General features: G+C 40.0%; 1 protein-coding gene across 11 annotated transcripts in view; it reads left to right on the top strand.

Annotated features, from left to right (window-relative positions):
• Positions 1 to 9,776: 9,776 nt before the first annotated feature.
• kirrel3b (kirre like nephrin family adhesion molecule 3b) overlaps positions 9,777 to 24,217 on the top strand; it is a 140,594-nt gene continuing 126,153 nt past the window's right edge. For all 11 annotated transcript variants that reach the window (XM_068318234.1, XM_068318230.1, XM_068318229.1 and 8 more), the window contains exon 1: positions 9,777 to 10,140. In XM_068318234.1, the coding sequence (XP_068174335.1) occupies positions 10,104 to 10,140 (37 nt within the window). In that variant the 5' untranslated portion in view covers positions 9,777 to 10,103. The remainder of the gene's footprint in view (positions 10,141 to 24,217) is intronic.

Here is a 24,217-nt window from a genome sequence, read left to right as displayed (position 1 = left end):
TTTATTAGTCCTCTGCAGTCAGCCACATCATGTGCTGGGCCAGGAAGCAACAAACCAGTAGCTATGCCCAGTCTTATGACATTGCCCTGGTTTTCTCATCCCCCATCACAAACATGATCCCATAGAAGTGACTCAACAACAAGCTAATCATCACAATAAATGAATACAGCTCAACGTATCAGTTTTACCTGCATCAAAATTTCAGAAACCCCTCCTCTTGGAGCGGCCCGATGATGTCAGCGATGACATCACCATCAAAATCAGGAAATGGGTGGTCCTTCCAAATCAATATTGCTGCACAGGTGCCTGAAGAAAAGAACAAATAAGGGTGAGTGGGAGTAATTCCCTTATATACACAAGAAAGAAACAATAAAAAAATCAAAACTATAATACATTGAAAGGAAGTCAAAGAAACAAAGAAACAAGCAAACAAACAAAAGTTGTCTTCGTGCTTTTCTCATGCATTTTGTCGGTTATGAGAAATAGAATTACTAGCAAGCATTTCAAATTATTTTATTCCACAGATGCAATATTTGAATATTTCTTCCACACTAATAGTTTTTAAATAAATTGCAACTGGTCACTGAGCCCAGTATAAATAAATAGCAGCAGTCTGGATGATCCCAGCCTGTTCAAACACGTACTTGATACTCGTGTAAATCACAGGATGCATGGTTTTATCGAAGTATATCAGTCACATGAGAGAGTTTCTTTGTGATTTCCAGAAAAGAAGATCTCATGATCCAGTTGTCATGAAAATACTTTTCATGCTGAAGTCTTGTTCTTATGAAAATCTGATTGCAAACAGCCTCAGCCATCCCAACAACAGCTGAGCACAGAGACAGGAAGAAGCCAGCAAATAACCACAGAAATGACAAATATTTAAAACATTTTGTAATTGTAAAAGCCCTACCTGGTTTCATTTGCACATTTACGAATATATTTTATTTGAATAGACATGTTTACAATGCAGTAATTATTGGGGAATTGTTTGTGCATTGGCCATGATAGTGGTCATTTCTGATATTTTTTAAAATTTTAAATCTCACATTTCTTGTGATATCTATGCTATGATAATATTAGAAAACAAATAGTAAGGGATGCACTCTTAACCTTCGACTGTATAGAATAATTTCAACTGTGTTTCAACACAGTTCAAAGTTTAAAGTTAAAAAATTTAAGCTATGTTCTTTTCAAATATCTTTCTTATGCAATCCTTGAATGTTCATCCTGACGGTAATACACTTCTGTTCTCGGTTTGAAGACATTTCTCCTCTCATCCAGACAACATATTTGGTCCTGTTCTCTCATTTTCTCATGGGTATCACATTTGCTCAAGAGCAATCTACGTGTGATGGTAAAGATTTTGCTTTTGGCTCAAGGACCTTTAGTCATAGCAGCTCATTCTGCATTTTTCAGTTGAGACCACTGGCAAAACACCATAGGTTAACTGAATATTATTAGTATAGGCTTGTAAAGGGCCAAATCAGCATATTATGCCTTTTTTTTTTCTGCATTGCATCAGCATTTTGCTTCTTCTTTGATGAAATGCTCCATTCCCGTGTTTATGCTCCCAATTCAACGCAAAATAATCTCTATGGGGATATTTTCATTGGAGATTTACCCCGGGGTGTTTTAAAGGATTGAAAATTTAAAAAAAGAACCATTTGTCGGTTTGTGAGAGAAACTTAACACGGCAACTATTAAAATGCTTTAATGAAGAACTTCCTATTTTGATACCTAACAATGCTAAATGGGATTCAAAGGTTCAATCAAATGATTACCTTTGAAATTAATTGGGTTTTTTTCTTGTATTTCAATTCTACAACTTTTGATTCCTTTGTTTTCTGCTGATACATATTTTAGTTGTCAAATGTGGGGGTGACACTTTAATCGTCATGCCATGAACCTTGTTATTCGTGGGCAGACTTCTCTAAAATATGATTGGCATGGCATACATACATTTAGATTCTTTGGCTGGTGCTTGCCTCTTGGTAGACGTGTTTAATTCACTTTTACATTAGATAGTCCTCTTCAAGCCTGAGGGCAAATCTGTAGTTCAGAACACTGCTTTTATTTACCATCCATGTCAAGGCGGAGAAGCAGTCAGGGTAAAGCTCGCAATGAAGATGTCGATGCCTAGACCTGTCAGATGTAGAACAACATGTACCCATTTCTCTTGACTTATGCAAAACACTACGACCTCTGACAAGCTTTCTTGAGATGCACACTGCTGACCGTTGCTCTTTACCTATCTCCAGATGAGCACGGCAAACAAATCGCTGCCACTCTTTTCCATATCATGTAAAAGCCAAAATTCCAAAGTAAAAAGAAGATGAAAGTCAAATGGGGAAGAATCAAATGACCCAGCTGCCCTGAAGCAGCTTCAGCTTGACTGAGTCAGAGATGATCTACAGGATGAAAGATTTTACATGAATAAGCATGTTTGCCAAGAAACGCTGTGAACAATTGGTAGCTGTCATACAGGAATTCCTAGAACACTACGTCTCTATTTTTGACCTAAATGTCACCAACGTCACATTTAAAAAAATATTTTTAATTTTTTTTTTTAAATTTTATATACTGGTTTGATCCCCGAAGGGAAATTAAGAAAGCACACTCTAGCTACTGATTACAAACGCATGCATACATACAATATAGTACAAATATAGTGTTGATTTAGATGACATCCAGTGGTGCATCACCAGCCAGTCTGATCATGGGGGTGGTTCACCAGTGCATGCAACCCAGAAGACAAGAGACCCAAGCTTGGACAGGAGGTAGGCAGAAGTAGGGATGCCGATGCACAAATCACAAAATTAAACCATCTAAGAGATAGTTTCCTACAGGATAGCAGGTACTACTCTCGGAATTTTGCCATGACAAAGATTGTCTCGACTTTCTGTCAAAAAAAAGTTGTTTAAAAGAAATGTTTTGCAAACTTCATAAAAAAAGAACATTTTACATTTCTAGCTAAACTCAGTAAAGAGCTGAGTTCAATTCTGGTGATCAGCAGTGAGGAAAATGACAATGTCAGCCTTCCTAGAGGCTTATTACCCAGAATGCTCTATGGAGTCCCGGTGGCAAAGGAACAGGAGCTTTCTCACCCACAACGTGGTGAAGATATGGACTTCTGAATTCCACCACGATTTCAATAGATCAACAAATATGTCACAATGGTGACTTTCTCCTACTGACAAAGATATGTAATTATCCACAGCAATGACCAAGTTATCACCTTGATGTGTCTCAAAACTACTTAGGCCTGTAGAAGTAGTTCAGATAATGCGCCATTTTTTAAAGATTAATCCAAAAAGATTGCAATGATTATGTCATTGCTGCTTTGTACAGGAGGTCCAAAAGATCCGCCTTTGAAGACTGGATCAATGTTTCCCACGACTTCAGGAGTTTGGAAACGTAGGACAGTTACGAGAAGAAAATAAAGATTTAAAGTTTTCTGAAACTCACTCGGTCTGCTCCATGCCTTGATCCTCTGCATTGATTTTCAGCATGCTAACAATAAACCCTACTGTATGAGACATATAACGTACCCTACTTTACAGGTAGAACATACACTGCAGCATTCTGCTGTACAGGAACACAGTCATTGGGGTCACGAGTGCACAGCCTCTGCAAATAAAGAGATAAACATTGAAGCCTATTTATTTATGCTTCCTCAAGTACCTATTGAAACACCACCATTTGCCGCAGTGATTTAAATAACCTTATGCCATGGAGCTGTTAATTTATTTAAGTACACTTTATGGACAAACTAATAGAACCTCATTTATTCTTTAATCCAGATTCATGACATCCTTCCATCCAGATTCATCTTATTCTGTCAAGTAGCTTCTGAATGATGACAAAAAAACAACATTTGTGCAATGTTCAAAAAAATTCTTGCATCCGTCCCTTTATCAGCATCCACTCCAAAGTGTAATGGGTTCTTCCTGGGTACATGCCGAACTCTGTTCAGAACCTGTCTTTCGCTCAACTCGAGCACGTTCAATAAAATTCTCTCGCCATTTTTGTGTAATTCTGCAAATATAAAGATGCTGTTGAGCCTTTAAGTAAAAATGAAGACTGACTTTGCTGTGGGTAGTTTTATTTATTTTCTTTTATCCACTGTAAGTGTGCATATCTTCTGATTCTATTAGTTAACTAATGCAAGCTATTTAATAAAGGACAAAAAAAAAAGTTTTCCATTTCATGTTTGTAACACATCATCAAAAGAATCTGCTCTCAAGGTTTAGATCTTGACTTTGCGATGGTGTCAGAACATTCACAAATAATATGTTATTTTCTTCTCTGGTGCAATTATTTATTCGACTTTCAGTATGAGCAACTATGATCCATTAATTAGCCAGTCATGGTCAAATCTAATGCAGAAAGAACTAGAAAACTAAATGCATTTATAAAACAGATCACATAATAGGAATTAATTTCAATGCAATGCTGCACAATATGTAAATCAACAACATGTTATTGACACCCTGTTTCTTAAAATGAAGGTCATTGTCTGAAAAAAGTACTGTGGATGAAAATGAGACGTCGTCACTTATCCAGCTTGTCTCTAAGGCCTCTCCACACCGCTTAATTCCATTCATTTAGACCCTCTGCTCTTCTACTTTGCAGACTTGATTAAAATGAGAATCCACAGCACCGGGACCCGAGATATAGCATCTCTGGGGAATCATCTGACTGACAAAGATTGAGTGGATGTCCTTCATTGAAAGACAACTGGCTGATTTGCTAATTTCAAAATACAAATTGATGGCAACACACACTGAACACACGCATGCACACTCGGACACACACACCGTGTCCACAGATAGCAGAGTTTCAGTTCTTTTGGCTTCTCTAAGGGCGGATATGCAGGCCTGAGAGAAATAAACAGATATGTCACTTTCTATTTAGCTCAAAAAAGTGAGTGCCTGTCCATCATTTTAATATATCACTTTTTTTTTTTTTTCTGAATGAGGATAAGATTGCAATTCATCTAGCAAAGGAAAAAGAGAGGAGGCAAAAGACTAAACCAGTAATCTGGAACAAAAAAGACGACCAGCACAGCCCTTACAATTCAAACACATACACACACACACACTTACACGTACGCACACAAAGAGCAGCCACATTCTAGAAAAAGTTTAAATTAATGTGTTAAATTACCCTGTTTTTGGAGGCTTTTTATCCACTGTATACTATTTAGCCATAAGCACTTTAACATTAGTGCCACAAAGCATTAGCCATCACATCCAAATTGCATGTTTTTTTTTTTTACCAGCTCCGAGTGTTGGAATGATTCTCGCTCTGATCTTGGTCATTTTTATGCGTTTGGGTCTCTAAGTTCACTTTGTAACCCAACCAAATTAATTTAATTAGTCAGGAGCTGCTGTTTTGCTGTGCAGTGCAAGATGTGCTCCTTGAGCTTTGACATGGAGTCTCGAGAAAGTAATGAATAAATAACATTTATTGCCATTTCTCATTTGAAGGGAAACCACTTGCTGCCATGCATAACACTAATGTCTGGAAGTATGACTAGCATGGAAATAAATCTTTGATGCCTATGTTGCATATCTATGACATACAGTAATTATTATTTAAATAGTATGTGTGTCTTTGTTGCATATTAAGGTGGAAGGGAGTCTTGGGTTGACACCTTCATATGTATGTTAACTGAAGTGTGACTTTGTGGTTGGGTTTTACAAGTGTGTGGATGGAACTACCATCCGGTAGATAATGTGACTCATATGTGTATGAGCCGAGGAAAATGTATGAAAAGTCACTGTTCAGGATGAAATTGATTTGTTAAACTTTGTGATATCAGGCTTAAAGTCTCAAGTTCTGATTAGATCTAGTTGTTATGTGGCCTCAAAAGAAGGTCAGCATTGGTGGAAGTCCATTTAAAACTAGAAGGACATTCAACTGAGCCAAAGCACAACAGTCGCTTTTAATTACATAAAACACCAATCCTAATCCCATTGAGAAATGTCTACCAACAGAGTGGCCACACTCATGGTTCTGTTAAAAATAACTGTATTAATGTAAATCATTGACTCATTTTTTCCATCAAATGGTGCTCCAGAATCCACAGTTTCATATTTGGCAAAGTTTGTACCTTTTCAAGTCATGGTTTCTGATTACTGATGACCAACTCCACCCTTCTACCTGATTTAATGATAATCCATCCAGTAGTTTTGTTCCAAAAGTCAGAAATTTTATGTGCCTGGCCTTTCTACCAAATTTCATCAATTTTTTTTTTTAATTGTTTATTTATTTACATACCAAAGAGGGCAAAAATATTATGCCCTTGGTGGAGGTGATAAAGGAAATATAGGGCATAAAAAAGAAGGGAATGAAAGCATGATATCCTGCTCCTTGTCTCTGCTTGTGATTACAGTATAGGCTTAAGGCTACATTAGGCACTGCTAATAGCACCCAAATATCTCAATGAAATGTCTACCATTCAGTTGCACTACAGATAATGCAGGCACAAGGTCATGAAAAGGACAAAGACATCTCTGGTCTTGCTGCACTTTTTTTTTTTTTTGAAGAGTGCATTTTCATTTATGTTGACATTTGCACCTTTGATTCTTTGATTTGAAATTGAACATATACAGTAGATGACTAAAGCAGCCAGTAAAGGTCAGTTTTCATTCAGGTTCACTATCGTCTCCCAGGGTTTAATGTATAGGAAGCAAGATAAAGTATTTCATATCAATCCAAAATGTGATCAGCAGTGATGATCACAATGGGTCACCATAGCAGACAAAATCTGAATGCCCCTGCCTCGGTTATGACACATTGTTATTAAATGTTAGTTGACAGAAGCTGCAGGAGAAGTAGCACTATTAAAACAATACTGATGCGGAAAGTATCAATGACTCGCATCAATACAAGGGAAGTGCTTCCATGCAGTTGCAGGTTGTTGTTGTTGTTGTTTTTTTTAATACATAAGAAGTGCACGCAAGAGCTAAATCAATTCCCAATGTGGGACAGGCTGACCTTGAACTCCAAGAGGCTATGCTGACTGATAAATGTTGCATCTCTAGTTGGTTTTAGCTCACTTTCACTTTCAGTGGGGTAGGTCTTTCTGACCGTAGGTTATGGTCAGCTTAAGGAGGCTCTTATACTCACAGATGAGGAGTTCCCTGTTCCCCAAGTCATTTAAGATTATCCCCCCTGTGGGCACACTGTGGGTTTAACAGTGCATGAGCCATTTACTTACTGTGTTCCCCATTTGCCATTATTAATGGAAAATAAAGGTGTTGATGTCAGGTTTTTTCTTTGGGGGGTGGTTCCACATTCAGTTTTACAGGCTGAGGAAAATCTGGTTCCAGCCAAGGGAGACCTTTGGCGCAAACTTCTGTATGTTACATGTCAGAAGTATAACTGATTCAAGATCTGCTTAGAGTCATCAAAAGGAGGCAAATATTTGACATGATAAAAAATGCAGTTTAAGTTTGGTTCAGATTATACTATCAGAGAATGGTGCATTCAGGATTTATGAATTGCCTCTTTTTTTAAGCTCATCGCTCAAGCATATATACAAACATGAGCAAACATGAGTCACAATTAATTTTGCCCCTGACTCATGATGTTTTTAAGTAGAAGACAAATCTGTTCCCCACTGAAGGGGTTGTTTTTGTGTGCAGCTGTTAGTTGCACTGATAAAACCACATGTCATCATCTGGACCTTCGATTAAATTAGGAAGGTGTGGATTAGATTGATATGACATCAGCTATCTATCCATGCAGTGCTTACTGTGTCATTATCAGACCTCTGATCTGGAGCTGCTGGCAATTTCTGTACGCTTTTAATTAATAGCTTTTGCCTCTGTAGTACAGATTTGTATGTCAATCATTATTTGCACGAAAGTGAGGGATATTTTCTACCTGATTCCAGGTATGATAACCAGGGGATGAAGGTTTCGGAATGTTTGATGGTCAAATCAAAAGGGACATGTTTTCTCTCAGATATTTGGTTCATAAAAGGATAGATCTGTTTTTGATTGTTATGTTCTGATTCATGATATGTCTTAAATATTATAAAACAATTGAAAACTATGCACAAAATACAATTAACAAGCATTCAAGTATTTGCAGAAGTTCTTATGTTCTAAGTACGACAACGGCTGCTTTGAACTTAATGGCAGTGTTTTAGCTTGCTAACAATGGCAATGTTATTGTATGCCATTACAACCAGTAGTTGAATACTTGATAAACATCACATAGCAAATGTACAGATAGAGATGTGAGGATTAGGGGAATTGCTTTGGTTTTGCAGTGTTAAAAAAATATAAATTGTGACCTCAGTGACCAACTGAACCAGTGTGGTTGGAATGTTCCTCCCCTTCAGCACCTAAATGTTTTATTATAAGTATTAAAAAGGACACTGATGCATTCTTGGCTTAGAGACACCTGCAATGACCATGACTGATTCAAGAAATTACAAACAAGCCATTGTGTGTTCCCCCTAAAACAGGAGGAGTGGACTCCAGACCACCCCCCAGCATTGGAACAAAAGGAGAGTTGAGGTCTAGACTTGAGACGAGTCACTAAACTTATACACTTGAGCCTGAAGGAGCCACAAGCAACAATATATAATGTTTTTTTTCCCCCCACTAGTTCTCATGACCATAGCAAGCCGCTAAAATAGTGGATTGATCAATAAACATTGGCATACCTAGAGCCAAGCAAATAGCATGATTAAAAAGCGCCCAATAATAGAGCATTTTCACCTAAACATTAATTAAAATATATACACATAAAGGTTCAATGTATAGAACTCAAACTATTACTACATATCAGTTTAATGCAATTATGTTCGTCTGGAAGAGAAAAGAAAATTTGTTAAAGAAAATGTATGATATATATATTTTTTTAGTATTGTCACATGTCTTTTAATTTATGCACATGTAGTTGCTCAAGCACTGCTAAAATTCTACTCCGGATACTTGTTAGGACCTTCAGCCACAACAGTGCACAATGGTTCTTTTATATGTGAGCATTTTCCACATTGGAACATAAGGAAGGAAAGAAATTATCCTTTTTAAATATTTAACAGCCCCACACAGGGAAACTTGTTTGTAAGTATGCAGTGCATTTAGGCATTTTATGATGTCTTGCATCATGGCTCCTTGAGTGAGTGACTATGAATGCAGTTCAGCCATGATAAACATTGGATACGCATGAATATTGCAGCTTTGGCCTTGAATGCAAATGTGATCTTGATCCCGTTCTCAAGGAACACAGCTCAGTTTTTTTCCCAAAATTCTGTGCCATCTTTAGAATCTAAATAAGACAGAGGTCTTAAGTGGGAGGAGGGGTGAAATTGCTCTTTTTGTATTGTGGATGTCTGTGTTATTTGTAGCTATAGAGGCCGAGTCACTCCTATTCTCATTCTAATTGGGACTGCACCCTCTACATTTCTCCCATGGCAGCCCCCGTTCCAAGAGCGAGGACCCGAGTCTCTCAGCCGCGCACTCCATCCACAGCCACCCAGACAGCCTGATTGAGAAAGAGAAAGTGAGATAGAGAGAGAGAGAGTGAGAGAGAGAGAGAGAGAGAGAGAGAGAGAGAGAGAGAGAGAGAGAGAAAAGGAGGAGTCTAGTTGAGCAGCTCTATTCCCTGACTGTCTGCTGTGTGAGTGGTCGAGCGTGAGTGAGAGAGACACAGAGAAAGAGAGAGAGAGAGAGAGAGATTCAGAGAGAGAGCGAGAGAGAGAAGGAGGTTGGGGGGAGTGAGGGTTGAAGAGACTGGGAATGGATGGGCAATGAGCGGCAGTACGAGCGTGTGCGCTCAGAGTCAGCTGTGAAAGTCCACAACATCACATCAAGACAGAGTGCGAGGCTGAACCTGACCACCGGCAACTCTGAAGAGTGGAGACAGAAGAGAAGAATCAGCAGAAGAGGAGGAGGGCAGAAGACAGAAGACCAGCCTTCCAGTGGTAAAAGGAGACTCCACTGAGGGACCGGAGCATCCGTCCCCTCCAGCAGCACAGAAGAGCACTGTCTCGTCTCGTGTGTTTTTTGCCTGCCAACTTCAATTTCACACTCGCCCACTGTTCTCCGTAGGTTTTTGTCCTCTCCACCTCCACAGACATGATCCTTTGGGTCCTTCCACTCCTGTGGATCTCCGGTAAGTTTTTCTTTTCTGATAAACTTGCTAATTCATGGCATTCCTGCCACGCTTGTCATTGCTCTGTCTATTTCCCCGGCTGGTCGATGTCTCCGTATTCATCATGCTGTGATGGCTGAGCCTGTCTTACCATCTGTGTTGTTGTTGATTTTTTATTTTAATCTTTAAAAAAAAAACTGCACTCCCATGTGCACTTGTGCCAAAGAACAAGGAGGAATTTGGAGGAAAGTAGTCTGTGTGGATGTCCTACAAATAGTTCTAGCCTGCACTTTTTCCAACAGTCGTTTGTCACTGCTTCCAGACCAGACGAGTTAAATACTTGAGGCTTGATATTCCTGTCACACACTGACAAAGGCACACAAACAAAACCCCCTAACCCCAGTCCAGGTTCAGCGAAGCATTCACTCCAGAGTCACATTGTTTTGAACTGACAGCCCGTTCTCATTGAGTTCAACTACGGGGGGTCTGGTCGGGAACAAGAGAGAAAAAGTTAACTGCGCAGAGCTTCAGAAGGCAGGCTCACGAGTACAGTTTGCCAAATCCCAGCCCTCTGGACAGTAGTTGCCATTGTTATTTTCATTCTGACAGTTTATTTGTGAACCGAATGAGGATGGATTGGTTGTTTCCCCTGCTTACCACCAGGTGGTTCTATTTGGAAAAGTGAAGATGCGAGGAAAAGTACAGCAGAACTCTGTCTGTGTGGTTTTCTGTGTGATATACAAACACAAACAGAGCCAGATCAGATAGGTGTATGCCATCTAGGAGTTATCCTAACAGAGCCTTGGTCTGTGCTCCGCTGGGTCGGAGGGGTCAATGACACGGCTGTCGCAGCTTTTCAAATTCTGACCTGTGACACTGGACTACATTCCTAACGAGGAGATGTCTGGTTGAATTTGCACAACTTTTACTATGTGTGTGTGTGTGTGTGTGTGTGTGTGTGTGTGTGTGTGTGTGTGTTTGTGTGTGTGTATGTGTGTGTGAATGAGAGAGAGACAGCCTCAATTGTTGGTTGAAAGAAAAAAAAACCAACGTCGTCCCGTCTTATGCTCTTTGTGTTGTATTATAACTGGCAGCTCCACGTTGGCTGCACAATAGTGAAACAGTAAGCAAAATGGAACTTGATAAACTAAGATCGTTTTCTGCAGTAATGCATTCAGGTGTTACACGTGAAGAGGGGGAGAAGGAGTGAGAGGGAAAAAAAATGCTGCTCATCAAGCCATGTTCTGTGAATATGCTTTTATACCAGCTCGTTTTTCTTGTAGACATGGAAAGAAAATGATGATATCAGGACAGACCAATTTGAAACTGACTGGAGTGATGAACCTTCTAATTCCCTCTCAGCATCTCCGGGGCTTCAGCAGGGTCTAGATCCCTCCCAGCTAGAGTGTTAGGCTTACGTATTGTTTTCCATATGACTGGATCGGACTTGGGACAGTGACAAAAGATGTGCCACTCGACCCTGAAAGGGACAGAGTAAAGGCAATGAATGCTTTATCTTCAGGTTATCAAGTAGTAATGGCACATCAAACGTGGTACTGTAGATGCTGTAAATGTTTTTGAAACTTGTTTTAGTTTTTCTTGCATCACCTGTCTCTTCAAATTCAAGGTTTTGTATCCACAGCTTCTGCGCTACCCCTCTTCTGCTTTTTATTGTATTCTAATTTCTCACAGGTGCATTAATAACATCCCAAACATTAGACATTAAAGCCACAAGAGGCCATCACATTTTCATCCACATACGGAACTTGGCTACAGTTCCAGGAACAACAACCAATATATCTCAGATAGTACCGACTGGAATGATCCGATTGCTACGACTGGAATGAGATGGGATTGCTGTGCGATTCAGTATGGTTATTACCATAATATAAAAAAAACTACATTCCCTGGCAGGTAAACAGGGGATAACAACATACCTTCTCAATGCATGTCTCTGGGGACAAAAAAAAAAAAAAGTGCTTCCCTGTAGCTTACTGTTCTTGAACAAATTACGGTTCTGTTTATGTGCCGAGCCACTGTCAGCAGAAAGCTGCAGAAAACAATCTTGTTTTTATGAACATGGGGACAGACGGGAGTTGTGGCCATAGCAGTCAGAGACGTAGATATCCTGCAGGAGAATGAAAAAAAGCAAGAAGTGCAAGGAGGAATCCAGATAGAAGCCCGAGAGAAGACTCGGTCCATATTCAGAGGCTGTGAGCAATATTGTTCTTTCTGAACTTTAAGAAATAAATGGTCCACAGCGAGAAAACTACAGAGTGAGAACCTGGAGAAAGAAGGCTGTTTTTCGAGATGCTCTCTATTCCAACTGTGCTGTTGCTACATCTAGGGCACCTTTTCTTTTGCTGTCACCTCTCTTGCCAGTGACAGATGACACAGCACCAGCCAGGAGGATCTGGGAAACAGTCTCTAGGAACACATCCACTTCAGGCCAAACTTGTCCGGGACCTCGTCCATCTCCTTGCACCACCTCCTGTCCTGGAGCCCCACTCGCCTCTAATCTAGACACCGTCAAACACACATTCTTCACTGCCTCTTGGTGTCTTCATTTCAGTTTTCACCCCACGTTTCTACCTCTATGGCCAACTGTTCCTTTCTCCTTACTTTTTTTTTTTTAACCTTTTGCTGGAAGATACAACGTGATCGAGAACGCTAGCCTATATGTCAAGGAAAGAGTGAAATATGTGAAAGCATGATGTCTCAGTGGAGGAGGGGCAGTTTAAGAATAGTCATGTGCTGGAAATGCCAGACTGAAAAGAAAAAGTGCCAGAGAAAAATCACACAGATCTGTCCCCCCATCCATCTGCCAGCCGTCCTCTGTTTCCCTCCCTTTATCACTGTTTTTTACCAAATGACACCTTGTGAAATTACTAGGATTTTGGGGAATGAAATCTTCTCTTCAAGAAAGAAAAAAAGACACTGCCCCTAGTTTGCCCACTAGGGGCAGTGTTGCTGCACAAGCATGAAATCCCAATCATCTCAGAAAATCTCCTACCCCTTCTATCTCCCCCAGTCACCTTCATTATCCCCCCATATATCTTGTGTCAGAACTCCCGATCCAGCACCCAGCCAGACTAAGCTGTTTGTCAGTCCTGGAAAGCATGTCTTAGCAACCCCCCCCCCCCAACAGCCTCTATTTCATTTACTGCTGTCTATTAACTGCTGTCTGACGTCTCTAAATCCGCTTTTCATGGACGGCAGGCTTTGATACATATTTCTCAAGCAAAGTATAATTAAATGTCTTTCCAAAGTCACGTCTGGATGTGTGGGTTTTATAGACGGGGAAATCATTCTCTACTCTGAAAGGGATTGAAAAAAAGAGCGGGAGATACAGCGCAATAAACTGCTCAACAATACTCAAACAGAAAAGCAAATTTTCAGCCTCATTATGAGTAGTTATTTGTAAGCAAGACACACTGCTGTGTAACGCACATATCAACGCAATAACTGAGGTAGACATAATTAATTGATTTAGTTCCTTTCTCTCTGAACATTAAAACCACTCCATATTTTCCTTGCGTGTTGTTATAAGCTTGTCATTTTTTCAACGTAACAGGATTATGAACCAGAGTAATGATGAAATTTATAATGAGCCTGAATTCTGACGAGGGAGTGGTAAAAGTATGTCCCTTTAAAAAAACAAAAGGAAGGGGCCTTCTCATCAATTTTCTATACCTTACTGGGTCACCATACATGACAGTTGGCTTGAGTAGAGCTAGCGTGTTCATATCATGCCTGATGCGACAGATGATGTCATCGGTTCACGATGGCGCCCAGCGGGATGCTTTTTTACTTGTTTGCGCCGCATGTCTCATCAAGGCTAGCCAGTTTAAGTCACCTCAGCTGCTGTGACCCCTGCTCATTTCTGTGCCACGATAGATTAAGCCCGCTGTAATCCCCCTGAGCCGAGTACCCTGTTGGGTATTTATGGTAATAAGTAAACATATGAATAAATAATCTAAGAGGCTGCTGCTGCTGCTGGACAGCTGGAACTTGTAAATCTCAATGTTTGTTGGCGATTGTGGAATTATCAAAAGATGTCAATGCCAAGAAAAATCTTTTATTTATTTATTTATTTTGCTGAGATTTGTTATGTTGATATCCTGGGAGAAAAGAAAGCATTTGGCTGCTGACTATACAAACACAAGATACCTAAACACATCATTTAATATAATGAAAACTGCACAAATTTGAAAGTGTTGGGTACATGATCACACAATATTACAGGTTCCCTGATGCAGTATTAGGATAAAAATGTGGAATCACAATATCCAGTGAAGTTTAGATGAAGTCCTCTTTTGACACGAATGAGGATTCAGGTCAGCCAGGGAGGGGATTGTTGTTAGTTTCGAGGGTTCTTGGAAAACCAGCAATGATCTGATTACTCTCATGCAGTCAGTCCACAATATCAAGCTGTTTACTGCGGTACTTCATCATCCATCTAGAAGACTCTCTGCCCAGCCCCAATGGTTTTCTTTAGCACCAACCAATCAGCCCCCAAAGCCCTTCATCTCCTCTCACTCCCACTCTCCCAGAAACTCTGCTGCTGGATCTTATTCCTCAGGGATGAATTTATCCAGATTGGAGCACTCAGCAAAAGGGCATTATCCCGGATTACATGTCTGTTGGGTGGCAGCGTTAAGTAATTCAACCAGATGCTGTTGTGATCACTGGGTCACCTGTGAGGGCAGGGTTAGCATCTGCATGTCTACATTCAGCTCTTTGTTGTCACATCTACATTCATCCCAGACTTTTTCCTGAGAAGACACGAAGAGGGAGCTTTGCAATTTTTAAAATAAGCTTCATGTAAGAAAACCTTAAATGAAAAGAAGTGTGCAAAAGCCCTTGCTAACCCCAGTTTGGATTTTATTTTGTGACAGATTGTGGGGTGGATTAATGCCTTTTAAATTGCAGTTTAATGCACATGCAACAACAGGCTATGTTTTCCTCACCAAAGCAACTAAAATCAGGTTCTCAGGGCTGTGTTGGTGGATTGATTGGGTTAGATTTCCTTGGAGAGGACAAAGCATTTGCAAGACGGAGCTTTTAAATTGTTTGTGTTTCTAACTGCACTGTCTTTGCTCTTCTAATTCTCTCTATCTCACAGAGACTTTCATAGATATATATTTTTAAAGTTTCTGCTGAACTCTGTGGTTTCTTGTAAAAGACACAAGGACACAAAAGACGTGATAATACAAAGTGTTTCCTTCTAGTCAAAACCGTACTTTTCAAATCTGACACATTAGTGACTTTTGTTTGAAGCATCCAAGCAATGTTTTTCGTTTTTAACTGAACAAACCTTCTCTCCACAGAAATGAGTCCCATGTGTTACAAGCTTTCTATTGTATAGAAGGATTTGATTGAAAATCAGGGTGTTCACAATCCATTTTTCAGAAAAATATCCTGGACTTCTGATGTTGTTCATGTCACAATACTGTTTGTTCTAAGCTTCATTTAATATATGTCATGGAAACAGGTGCGAAAAAACAAGTACAGAATGTTATGTGGGTGAGAAGATATGAACAAGAGAGCGATGAGAAACTATTCAGTTATGCCATAATGCAAAACATCTTTTCTATTCTGTAGCAATCAATCAGTGGAATAAAATTATTAGAATAATTGTGTCTGCAGCCAGACAAGGTTTCCATCCCAAAGATGAGTCAAATTCACAAGTTTTGGTTAACACCCAGTGTCTCATCTATAAACAAAATCCATTATGATTTTCATCAAACTGCAAAAAAATCCATTCATCCATCCTTTTCCTTGAAGACAAGTTGACTGTAATTGTCTCATCTTCATCTGCTTTTCTGCCCTGGGGGTCACGGGTCTGCTGGAGCCTATCCCAACTGGCTATGGGCAAGAGGCAGGGTGCATCCCAGACTTTTTACCAGTGCATTGTATGGCATGGCAAAACAAAAAATGTATAAAAAGAAATGTATATCATTTGTGCATTAAGCTAGATACCATTCTCAGTGCTGCTGCAGCTCCGTAGTTTAGCTTAAATTTCAAAAATGACATGATCAGAGCTGTTTCAGTACCTCAGTTATGAGTCGTATGTTATTTGCATGCCCACCCTGCCTAATTATGAAGTACGACCTCCTCAGTATGTTGTTATGTCTCCTAAGAGGCTGATGCATGTTTGGTAATGTGCATTAACCTATGCTGAGAGCTCTCGTGACTTACAAAAACCTGTGTGACACGCCAGGCTGACTAATTTGAATGCGATAAATATTCATTTATAAATTGCATGTCCTTGCCTGAAACCATCTGTCCTATTTTTCCTTTAGATTGATCTTGTAAGTGTAGATGCCGGTGAAATAAAGTAAATTGCACGAAATCGCCCTGCAACTTGTGACCTATTACACATCCTTCAATTGCTTAAAACATTTCTGAGTAAAATAGCCAGCCCATTGCATCGACATCTTTGCTAAAGGCTGCGTTAGGGAAAAGCTTAGAAGATGTATACGGTGCTTCAACACAGAAAGCACTTGAGGAATTGGGTTGCTGATCTGATAACGACTTCTTCCTGTTTGGAGGGAGGTTTCTTGGACAGTTCAATATTGCAACTGGATGAACCCATTCCTCTCTTCCTCAGCCCCCCAGCCCCCCCACGCTTCTCCCTCTCTCTCTCTTTCACTCTCTACTCCTCAGTGTTCCCATGTCAAAAATTCATAGAAGTGACGGGAGAAAAAGCTTTGTTATTTTGCACACTTTGCATTCATACTGTATGTGTGCGCCTGCATTTAAGAATGTGAGGTGTCAGTGTGCCACAACAATTACACATGCAAGTTTTGAATGGCAATATAAATGCAAATAAGCCTTTTAACTTGTAGAATCACAATTAAGTTAGGTGGAAGTCACTCACCTGTGGATGAGTAGCAGACAAGTATCTGTCTCTTTTACCCGCTGTGAATATTTAGGAAAAATGCAATATCAATTAGAATATTTTGGCGCATTCACGGTTTTTGTATGTAGTTGATCTCTAATATGATGCGTGCATTCTTTGGAGCCGTTTTAAAACATCATGAGGACTTTATGTGTGCTCTTACCTTCTTATTTGTGTCCTTCTAAATGAATAGCGTCTATGGTAGCTTCTATTTAATAAATGGATAGGAAATCACTTCTCTGGATGGTGAGAGCCATGACATTTTGAAAGGCTATTTGATCTGGCAGCAATGCTAAGAGATATTTTATTCAGCAAAGCACATCAGACACAATAGCAGCAAAAACTAGTTTCTGATCCAAGCCAAAACTTTAGAAACCTGGCAAAGGGGATACAGCTTTGAGAATGAGAAAATGTCTAATACTTTAACCCTCCCCCAACACTCTCATGTACCTTGTTGATGAGCATTTTTTTCTTTAAACAGATGCCAAGTAAGCCTTCAAGCCACCTGCCTGTTCCACTAAGACAATTAAGCAATTGGGAAGAAAGAGCCTTTCAGTGTGAGATCGTAATGTTAGCGTTGGAGCCAGAAACTGCCCTGCATACCATCCCTTCCCCCCACATAGAACTCTTTCAACACCCCTGATGTTGGCACGGTGCCATCTTGTGTATTTGTTGAGGGAAACCCAGGAGGATTTGACACAAGTGTCAAGAAATCTGTGACACACGATGCTTGGTTTGTGTGTTGAAAGGAAAGCCTTGCATTGGTCTCCATCAGAGTGAGGCCTGTGGCTTTGTGTCATTATAGTTTACAAAGCAAAGCTTCATCTGCCACAAGGATCTCAAAGAAAGACACACACCTACACACACACACACCTACACACATAGAGACACACACTTACACACACGCACACACATGTGCACATATTTGCATAGCTATCCTTGTCAGGACACTGAATGACTGCCATTCACCAAAAACCAACTCCAGCTTTAATATAGCCTCAATTCACACCTAACCTTAAATTAAATTATCCCAACCCTTAAAACCAAGATTAAATATTCAAATACTCCTTTGAGGATGTGTGGATTGAACAGAACGTCTCCACTTTCCGCTGCAATGGTTCTGAACCTCGCCGTGTACCAAGTATACACTTAAATAACTATATGAGCATTGATGGTTGATTGGTGTCTTTATGCTGTAGAAAATGCAGTTTTGTTTTGATCTTGGAACACAAACATGTGCAGATGTATTGATTTTAAGCTCTGATGCTTAGTTAATACAATGCCACTGGGATTCACTCTGCCCACTGTAATATGCAGCCTATTTTTATATTGTATAATAATGTGGTGTCACAAGGAGGTCTCACAAAGACCAATCCCTTTATGTATTTGACCGCTCTGTCTCTGCCTTGCTCCACCTTTCAGTGCCTTAACGCCTCCTCTCGTTTTAAGTCCTATTCTATACACCAGGCTCCCTTAAGTAGATGTCAAGCCTGAGTAAACAATGCAAATTTAACGAATATTTATCAGAGGCTACTCCAGCATTAATATTCAAACGTTAAAGAGCTGTTGTCACATGCTCTGATTTCTGTTTTATTTAATAAAGTGCAATTTAATATTGTGGTAGCTGGCACTGAAAACATGCTAATGCACATTGGGGAGTTTAAATGATTTGCTATCCTTTCAAATCTGTTGGCAGGGGTTTCAATCTGGCTGGTGTCCTGGGGGAATTCATAGTGGTCATTGCTCAATCCCTGGGGGACATTAGTGCAAATCACAAAGGAGCCCAAAATGATATCAGTATTCCACTTTCGTTTGGACAGTACCCAATGCTAAATGGCAGGAGGACTCTGGACCTGGCAACTCCCTTTGCTTCCTTCTGTGTCTAACCTTTCAAACCTGATTTAATCAAATCAAAATACCGCACCATGGACCTGTCTGAGACAACCTGAAGACAGGTTGAGAAGGAACCAGGGGTGCCTCGGGATGAACCGAGGGCAAGGCCATCCATTACTTCTTGTGCAATGAAGAGCATAGGTATAGAGAAAACGCCCGTAGTCCATGATGATGGACAGACTCCACATCACATATTGGATTAAAGTGGTTAGAGAGAACCCTAAAAGCCATGCACAGTTTATTGAAGCCTCTTCTAAAGTGATAATGTTGCAGTGGAACACACATGTAATGACTGATGTGTGGACCACTGCCAATCAACATCAGGCAATATGGCAATGGTGAATATACTGTACTGTATATCAACTCATCTTCCTTAAAGAGCAGCAAGTAGGGCCAGAGAATGGCAAGAAATGGAATGTCCATATCTGGCTCTCTGGTTACCCTCCGGTGTCATCATCATCATCATCATCACAGGTGTATTGAGTTTTGAGAGGCCCAATGCTCAGTTTCACTGGAATTTAGGTCCCATTTCATCACTGATGCCCATGAGGCATTTTGGGGAAAATGGCAGCAGTATTATTGTTAAGATTTGTAGTCTCCCTGAAACCCCTGACAACAGCAGTGGTTGGGTTTGTAATATATGAAAGGTATGTTTAACCGTACTGTCCATGTATGTAATTTGTTACCCCCCTCTTCTACCTTTCATGCTAATGTGGTCACAACTGATGCTTTCAGGAAGTACAGGAAGTCTTCAAGTCTTTGCGATAACACAAAGTGACATGTAGGTAATCCGGTCTTCATTTGTCTTTAGAATGAGTTTTGGAATTTCTTCACTCTGAACAGCGATATCATTTAACAGTAAACAGAAGATATAATCATAACAGAGTCTCGCTTAACTTCAACAAATAAATGTAGTGTTTGGAAAAGCAATGGAGAAGAGAAGGCAGCACACTAAAGAAATAAACAGAACAAAGAAAATCTCCAAAGAAAAAGCTTTCCTGTCACCTTTTTAAACATATCAGTCGGTGTATTGGAGTCTTAATCCTTAATGCCACGGTGTTTGTTGACTGAGGACACTATTTGTGCCTATGTGTAAATAGGCACTGTCATTATTCCTTGCTTTAGTTGTATGCTAATTTTATTATTTAACTGTATTTGCCTATCTCTGTGTAAACAGCTTTGGTTCAGACCACTTGTAAGGGATTTTTGAATGGACATCATGCTGTTTGTGTTCTGCAAAACTGTAGATTAATAAGAGCTTATTATTGTTGTTCTGAAAATGTAACCTCGTGTGGGTTCGTAGATTAAATGAACTGTGATCGGTTTGGGAAAAGTATGATGGCTCTGTCCCAGTCCTGGATGACTTTGGCACGGTAGGATGTTAAAAATGCAGAAGGGCAGCTGAAGAGGATCATGGCAACACACTGTGGGATGTTCAGGGGTGTAGCAAATTCCCTGTAACCTCCAGTTCATGGCCCTTAAACTTTACCCAGGTTATGAGCATGAATTATTAACACGGCTTGCATTAAAAAAAAAGCAATTAGCTCAGGCCAGCTGTTCAAAATGCAACACGGTCTCTTTTGAAACATGGGGAAACGATCTCATAATTTTATGTTGGATCTCCTGCAGCCGAAAGAGTCTCCAACAGATGGATGTGCTCCATACTGAGTAAAGAATTACTCGCTTGGAGTCTACAGTCAGTTCATATTCGCAGGGTCTCTAAAAGTGCTTCATAGATTGAAGCATTCCTTTTTTTTACCTCAAGATATGAATAAGATTTAATATATTTTGAAATTATTACCTATGGGTGAAGAAATCAAAGCTAAAAGTAAGCATATATGTCACAACCCCTTAAACCTGATCAGTATCAGATATTTTGTTTTTCAATGAGGAAACAGTGGCTTTTACCATCTGGTATTAATTGAGGGACAACCCTTGAAAGAGTCTCATGGGGGTCTGAGGATTGGTATTGTTGTTGTTTACTCAAAAGCAGACATCTTTTAGCTTTTCCCTCAGCTCTGATCCTTTTGATCATTACCTCTATATTGGATATAAAATGGAGAATGAACAGCTCCGTAACACAAGTGACTTTCAGAGTTCTGTGACTCTTTGAAGGCTTCCAAACAAACGTCTTTCATCTAAAAACCAGCAGCTACCTAGTACAAAAGGAGAACAGGACAAAATGAGAGAGAAAGGCTGTATCCAGGGCTTGGAAATGAAAAAGTGAAGATTCTGAGGTCTCTTTGTGATCGCATTTCCTGTAAGGCCTCCCATGAGTGGAAAGACATCTACTTCATGCGGCAGTTATTGTCAGGCATCTGGCAACGTCTCGGTTCTGAAGAAGGGGTGAGGGAAAAAAAATCAGGTCGAGGATATTATTTGCTTTCTGAGAAAAGGGCTGATTCCTTTCATCGTTAATGAGATGACAGAAATTGATGAGCTTCAAATGCATCTGCATTCTCAGAGACATATTAGTACTATTGAAATGTGTCTCTTTGATTAATTTCTTGAGCCAGTTTTGCTTTCATTTGTGTCAATACATACGTGGTTTTCCTGCCTTTAATACTCTGGATTTGTTGAGTATTAAAGGCATGCATGCATATATGACATACATGTGTTCACCATCAGTTATCAGACCTGTTTCTACATGTTTTGAATGTCCATCTCAAAGACGATCAGAATCTTCAGAAATCATGTCTGAGTGGTGACTTCTACATTTTTCTTCTGAGTTGAGGACCTTTGACCAGGTAACTGTATTTGAAGAGTCAGTAGTGTGAAACAGCTGGGCTGTTTGTATGGATTCTGAAAGGAGTGTCTTTAAGAGAGAGTATTCTCTAATGATTGCATTAATGTGTTATGGAGCAACCTATAAGAAAAGAGGCTCCTACTTCCAGAGTTTATTATCCTTGAATAAAGATGGGACAAGAGCAGCATTCCCCCCACTGAGACATGAACCACATTTCAACCCAGAGCTCCCAAGAGGTCAAAGCCAGCATTTCTCGCACAGGACATCTGAGTACAACCAACAGGGGCTTGATGCCACCTCTATTGTAACCTCTCCATATTTATACATACATATACATACACATATACATGTATATAAGAAAAAAAAAACTAGGGCAGCCTGCCATAAAAGGAATAGAGGATGGGGTAACCACTATTTGCTGGACTGTGACGGTGTGCCACATCATTTAAGCTGACAGCTCTTATAAATTATAGCAAAGATTGCTCTGAACAAACAAAGCTTAATGAAAATATAGTGGCATTTATCAGAAGAAACAAAAGGGAATAAAACAATCACATTATTATAAAGGCGGAGGATGAAAGGATGTCGGGCTTGCATGACACAGGCATTAAATGGACAAATTGCCAAAGTGAGAGATAGGAAATGTTTCTTTTCATCGTTGCTTCTGTTCAAAATGGAAAATAACAAAGGAAACGCCTGACTCGACCCAACCCTGTCCTTTATCAGACTTGAAATCTTTCCCTTCTGTTTCTTTTCTCTTCCGTTTTCTTTGTTTTGCCTTTGAGAAAAAAAGGTCTGTAGATTGTTCTGCTCCGTAGGACCTTTGCGCCATCAATTCAACCAAGCCAGAGAAAGCCTGGAAGCCTATTTCATTAAAATGCTTAGGCATGTGGAAGAGAATGACAAGAGAAGGAGGGAGGCTGAAATGGTGTGTTGGGAAACTTTTGTCAGGTGCGATCAGCATCTGTCCATGTAGAGACCTTGTCAAGATAAGCAGCAAAGAGCGTCAAAATAAACCACTCCAAGTTTGTGACTTTGACTTGAGTGTAAACTGAAGTAAATGTGGGAAAATCGGCAAAATTAATTGCACTAGACCCTCAAAAATATCACAACATGAGCTACCAATTACACTGTTAGTATTATTAAACATAATTTGTGACAGTGCTCTCAGTTTGTGAATGTGTACGGGCTGCCTTCGCGAAAGATGCATATTAGACAAAGAAGATGAGGATGAATTGTATTACTTTCATTGATATAAAATTAGAAATGCAGGTATTTCTAATTAAAATGAATGTAGGTACTTTTAATCATTTTGTCTAATTGGGAGCCTTTTTTTTCTTCTAAAAATTACACTTTAAATAGAACCCCCCCCCCCCCCCGGGTTTTCTAAGAAGTATGGGCTCTCTTTGGGAAAGGTTATATTTAGTCTTTTTGCTATTTGGCTTCTCTAAAAAATAGAAATTTCTTTGTTGTTGTTGTCGTTGTTTATTTTCAGCTTCAGTCTAGTGGTTGTGAATGCCACAGGGTGCTGTTGTGTTGCTGAATTAAATAGTGAAGCGTCTGAACCCTGTGGGGAAATCCTTAAGCACTGGCTGAAGTTTTCTCTTGCCCACTTTGTTCGGTAGATTATATTGGACCTTAGCCAAGGTTATCCAGCACTGCACACGTAAAATCTCATTGCTTTCATAACAAGCTCTGAAAAACACCTCAGGAGGTCAGACATCACGAGACTCGTATGAAAACTAATTGAGAATGTCACTCGGCAACAATAAACTGACGGGCAGGGTGCTTCCTCTTAATGCACAGGAGCTGTTTGGGCAGGAGCTGGGCAAGAGGCATAATATGTGTGTGTAAGGTTCCTTTTCAACCGGATTTTGTGCATATTCTTTGCAAATTATCACATCTGTGCATGTTCCTGCATTTCTCTGTGTGTGTCCATGTATATCTTTTTATGGCGCAAGTCCCCACAAACTTTAAACACTTACTGTTTGTTTGTGTGATTGTCTCTGAGAGTGAAGAGGCAACGGTTGGCCATCCAACAAAGAGTGCTGTGTTTCGAAAGGGATGCCAGAATGAGTTTGTCACACAGAAGCGTAAACTTGAGGAGAAAGGGGACTGTGGAAAGAGAGAGACTTTCCCCAGGCGCCCAGAGTCTGTCAGACTGATTAAGTCACACGGCTGGAGTGAAGACTTGGGAAACTGAACCAGAGCATGCTAGGGAACGTGGAATGACAGCAAAGAAAAAAGAAAGAAATAGAAACATGTAAGTATTAACATGACTGCGTGTCACATGTGCACTTACTTATACCTGACCCGAGAGACTCATGTTGGGACACTGCACACCAGCCTGCATCCCATCATCCCACCCCACAGCTTCCTCACCCTCCGGCGACATACAGCAGGTCAGGGGCATCTTAAAGTTCACAAAATGCAACATGACAGGACAACTCTAACATATGCCTGTGTGGCAGAGGAGCAAATAGATGACTGATGGCAGCCCGTTGTGACTTAAGGGTTCGTAAGGGAAGAAAGAAAAAACAAAGTATACGGAACAC

Source organism: Antennarius striatus, chromosome 6 (assembly GCF_040054535.1).
Source record: "Antennarius striatus isolate MH-2024 chromosome 6, ASM4005453v1, whole genome shotgun sequence".
Classification (NCBI taxonomy): Eukaryota; Metazoa; Chordata; class Actinopteri; order Lophiiformes; family Antennariidae; genus Antennarius; species Antennarius striatus.
This window is presented reverse-complemented; position numbering and strand designations above follow the sequence as displayed.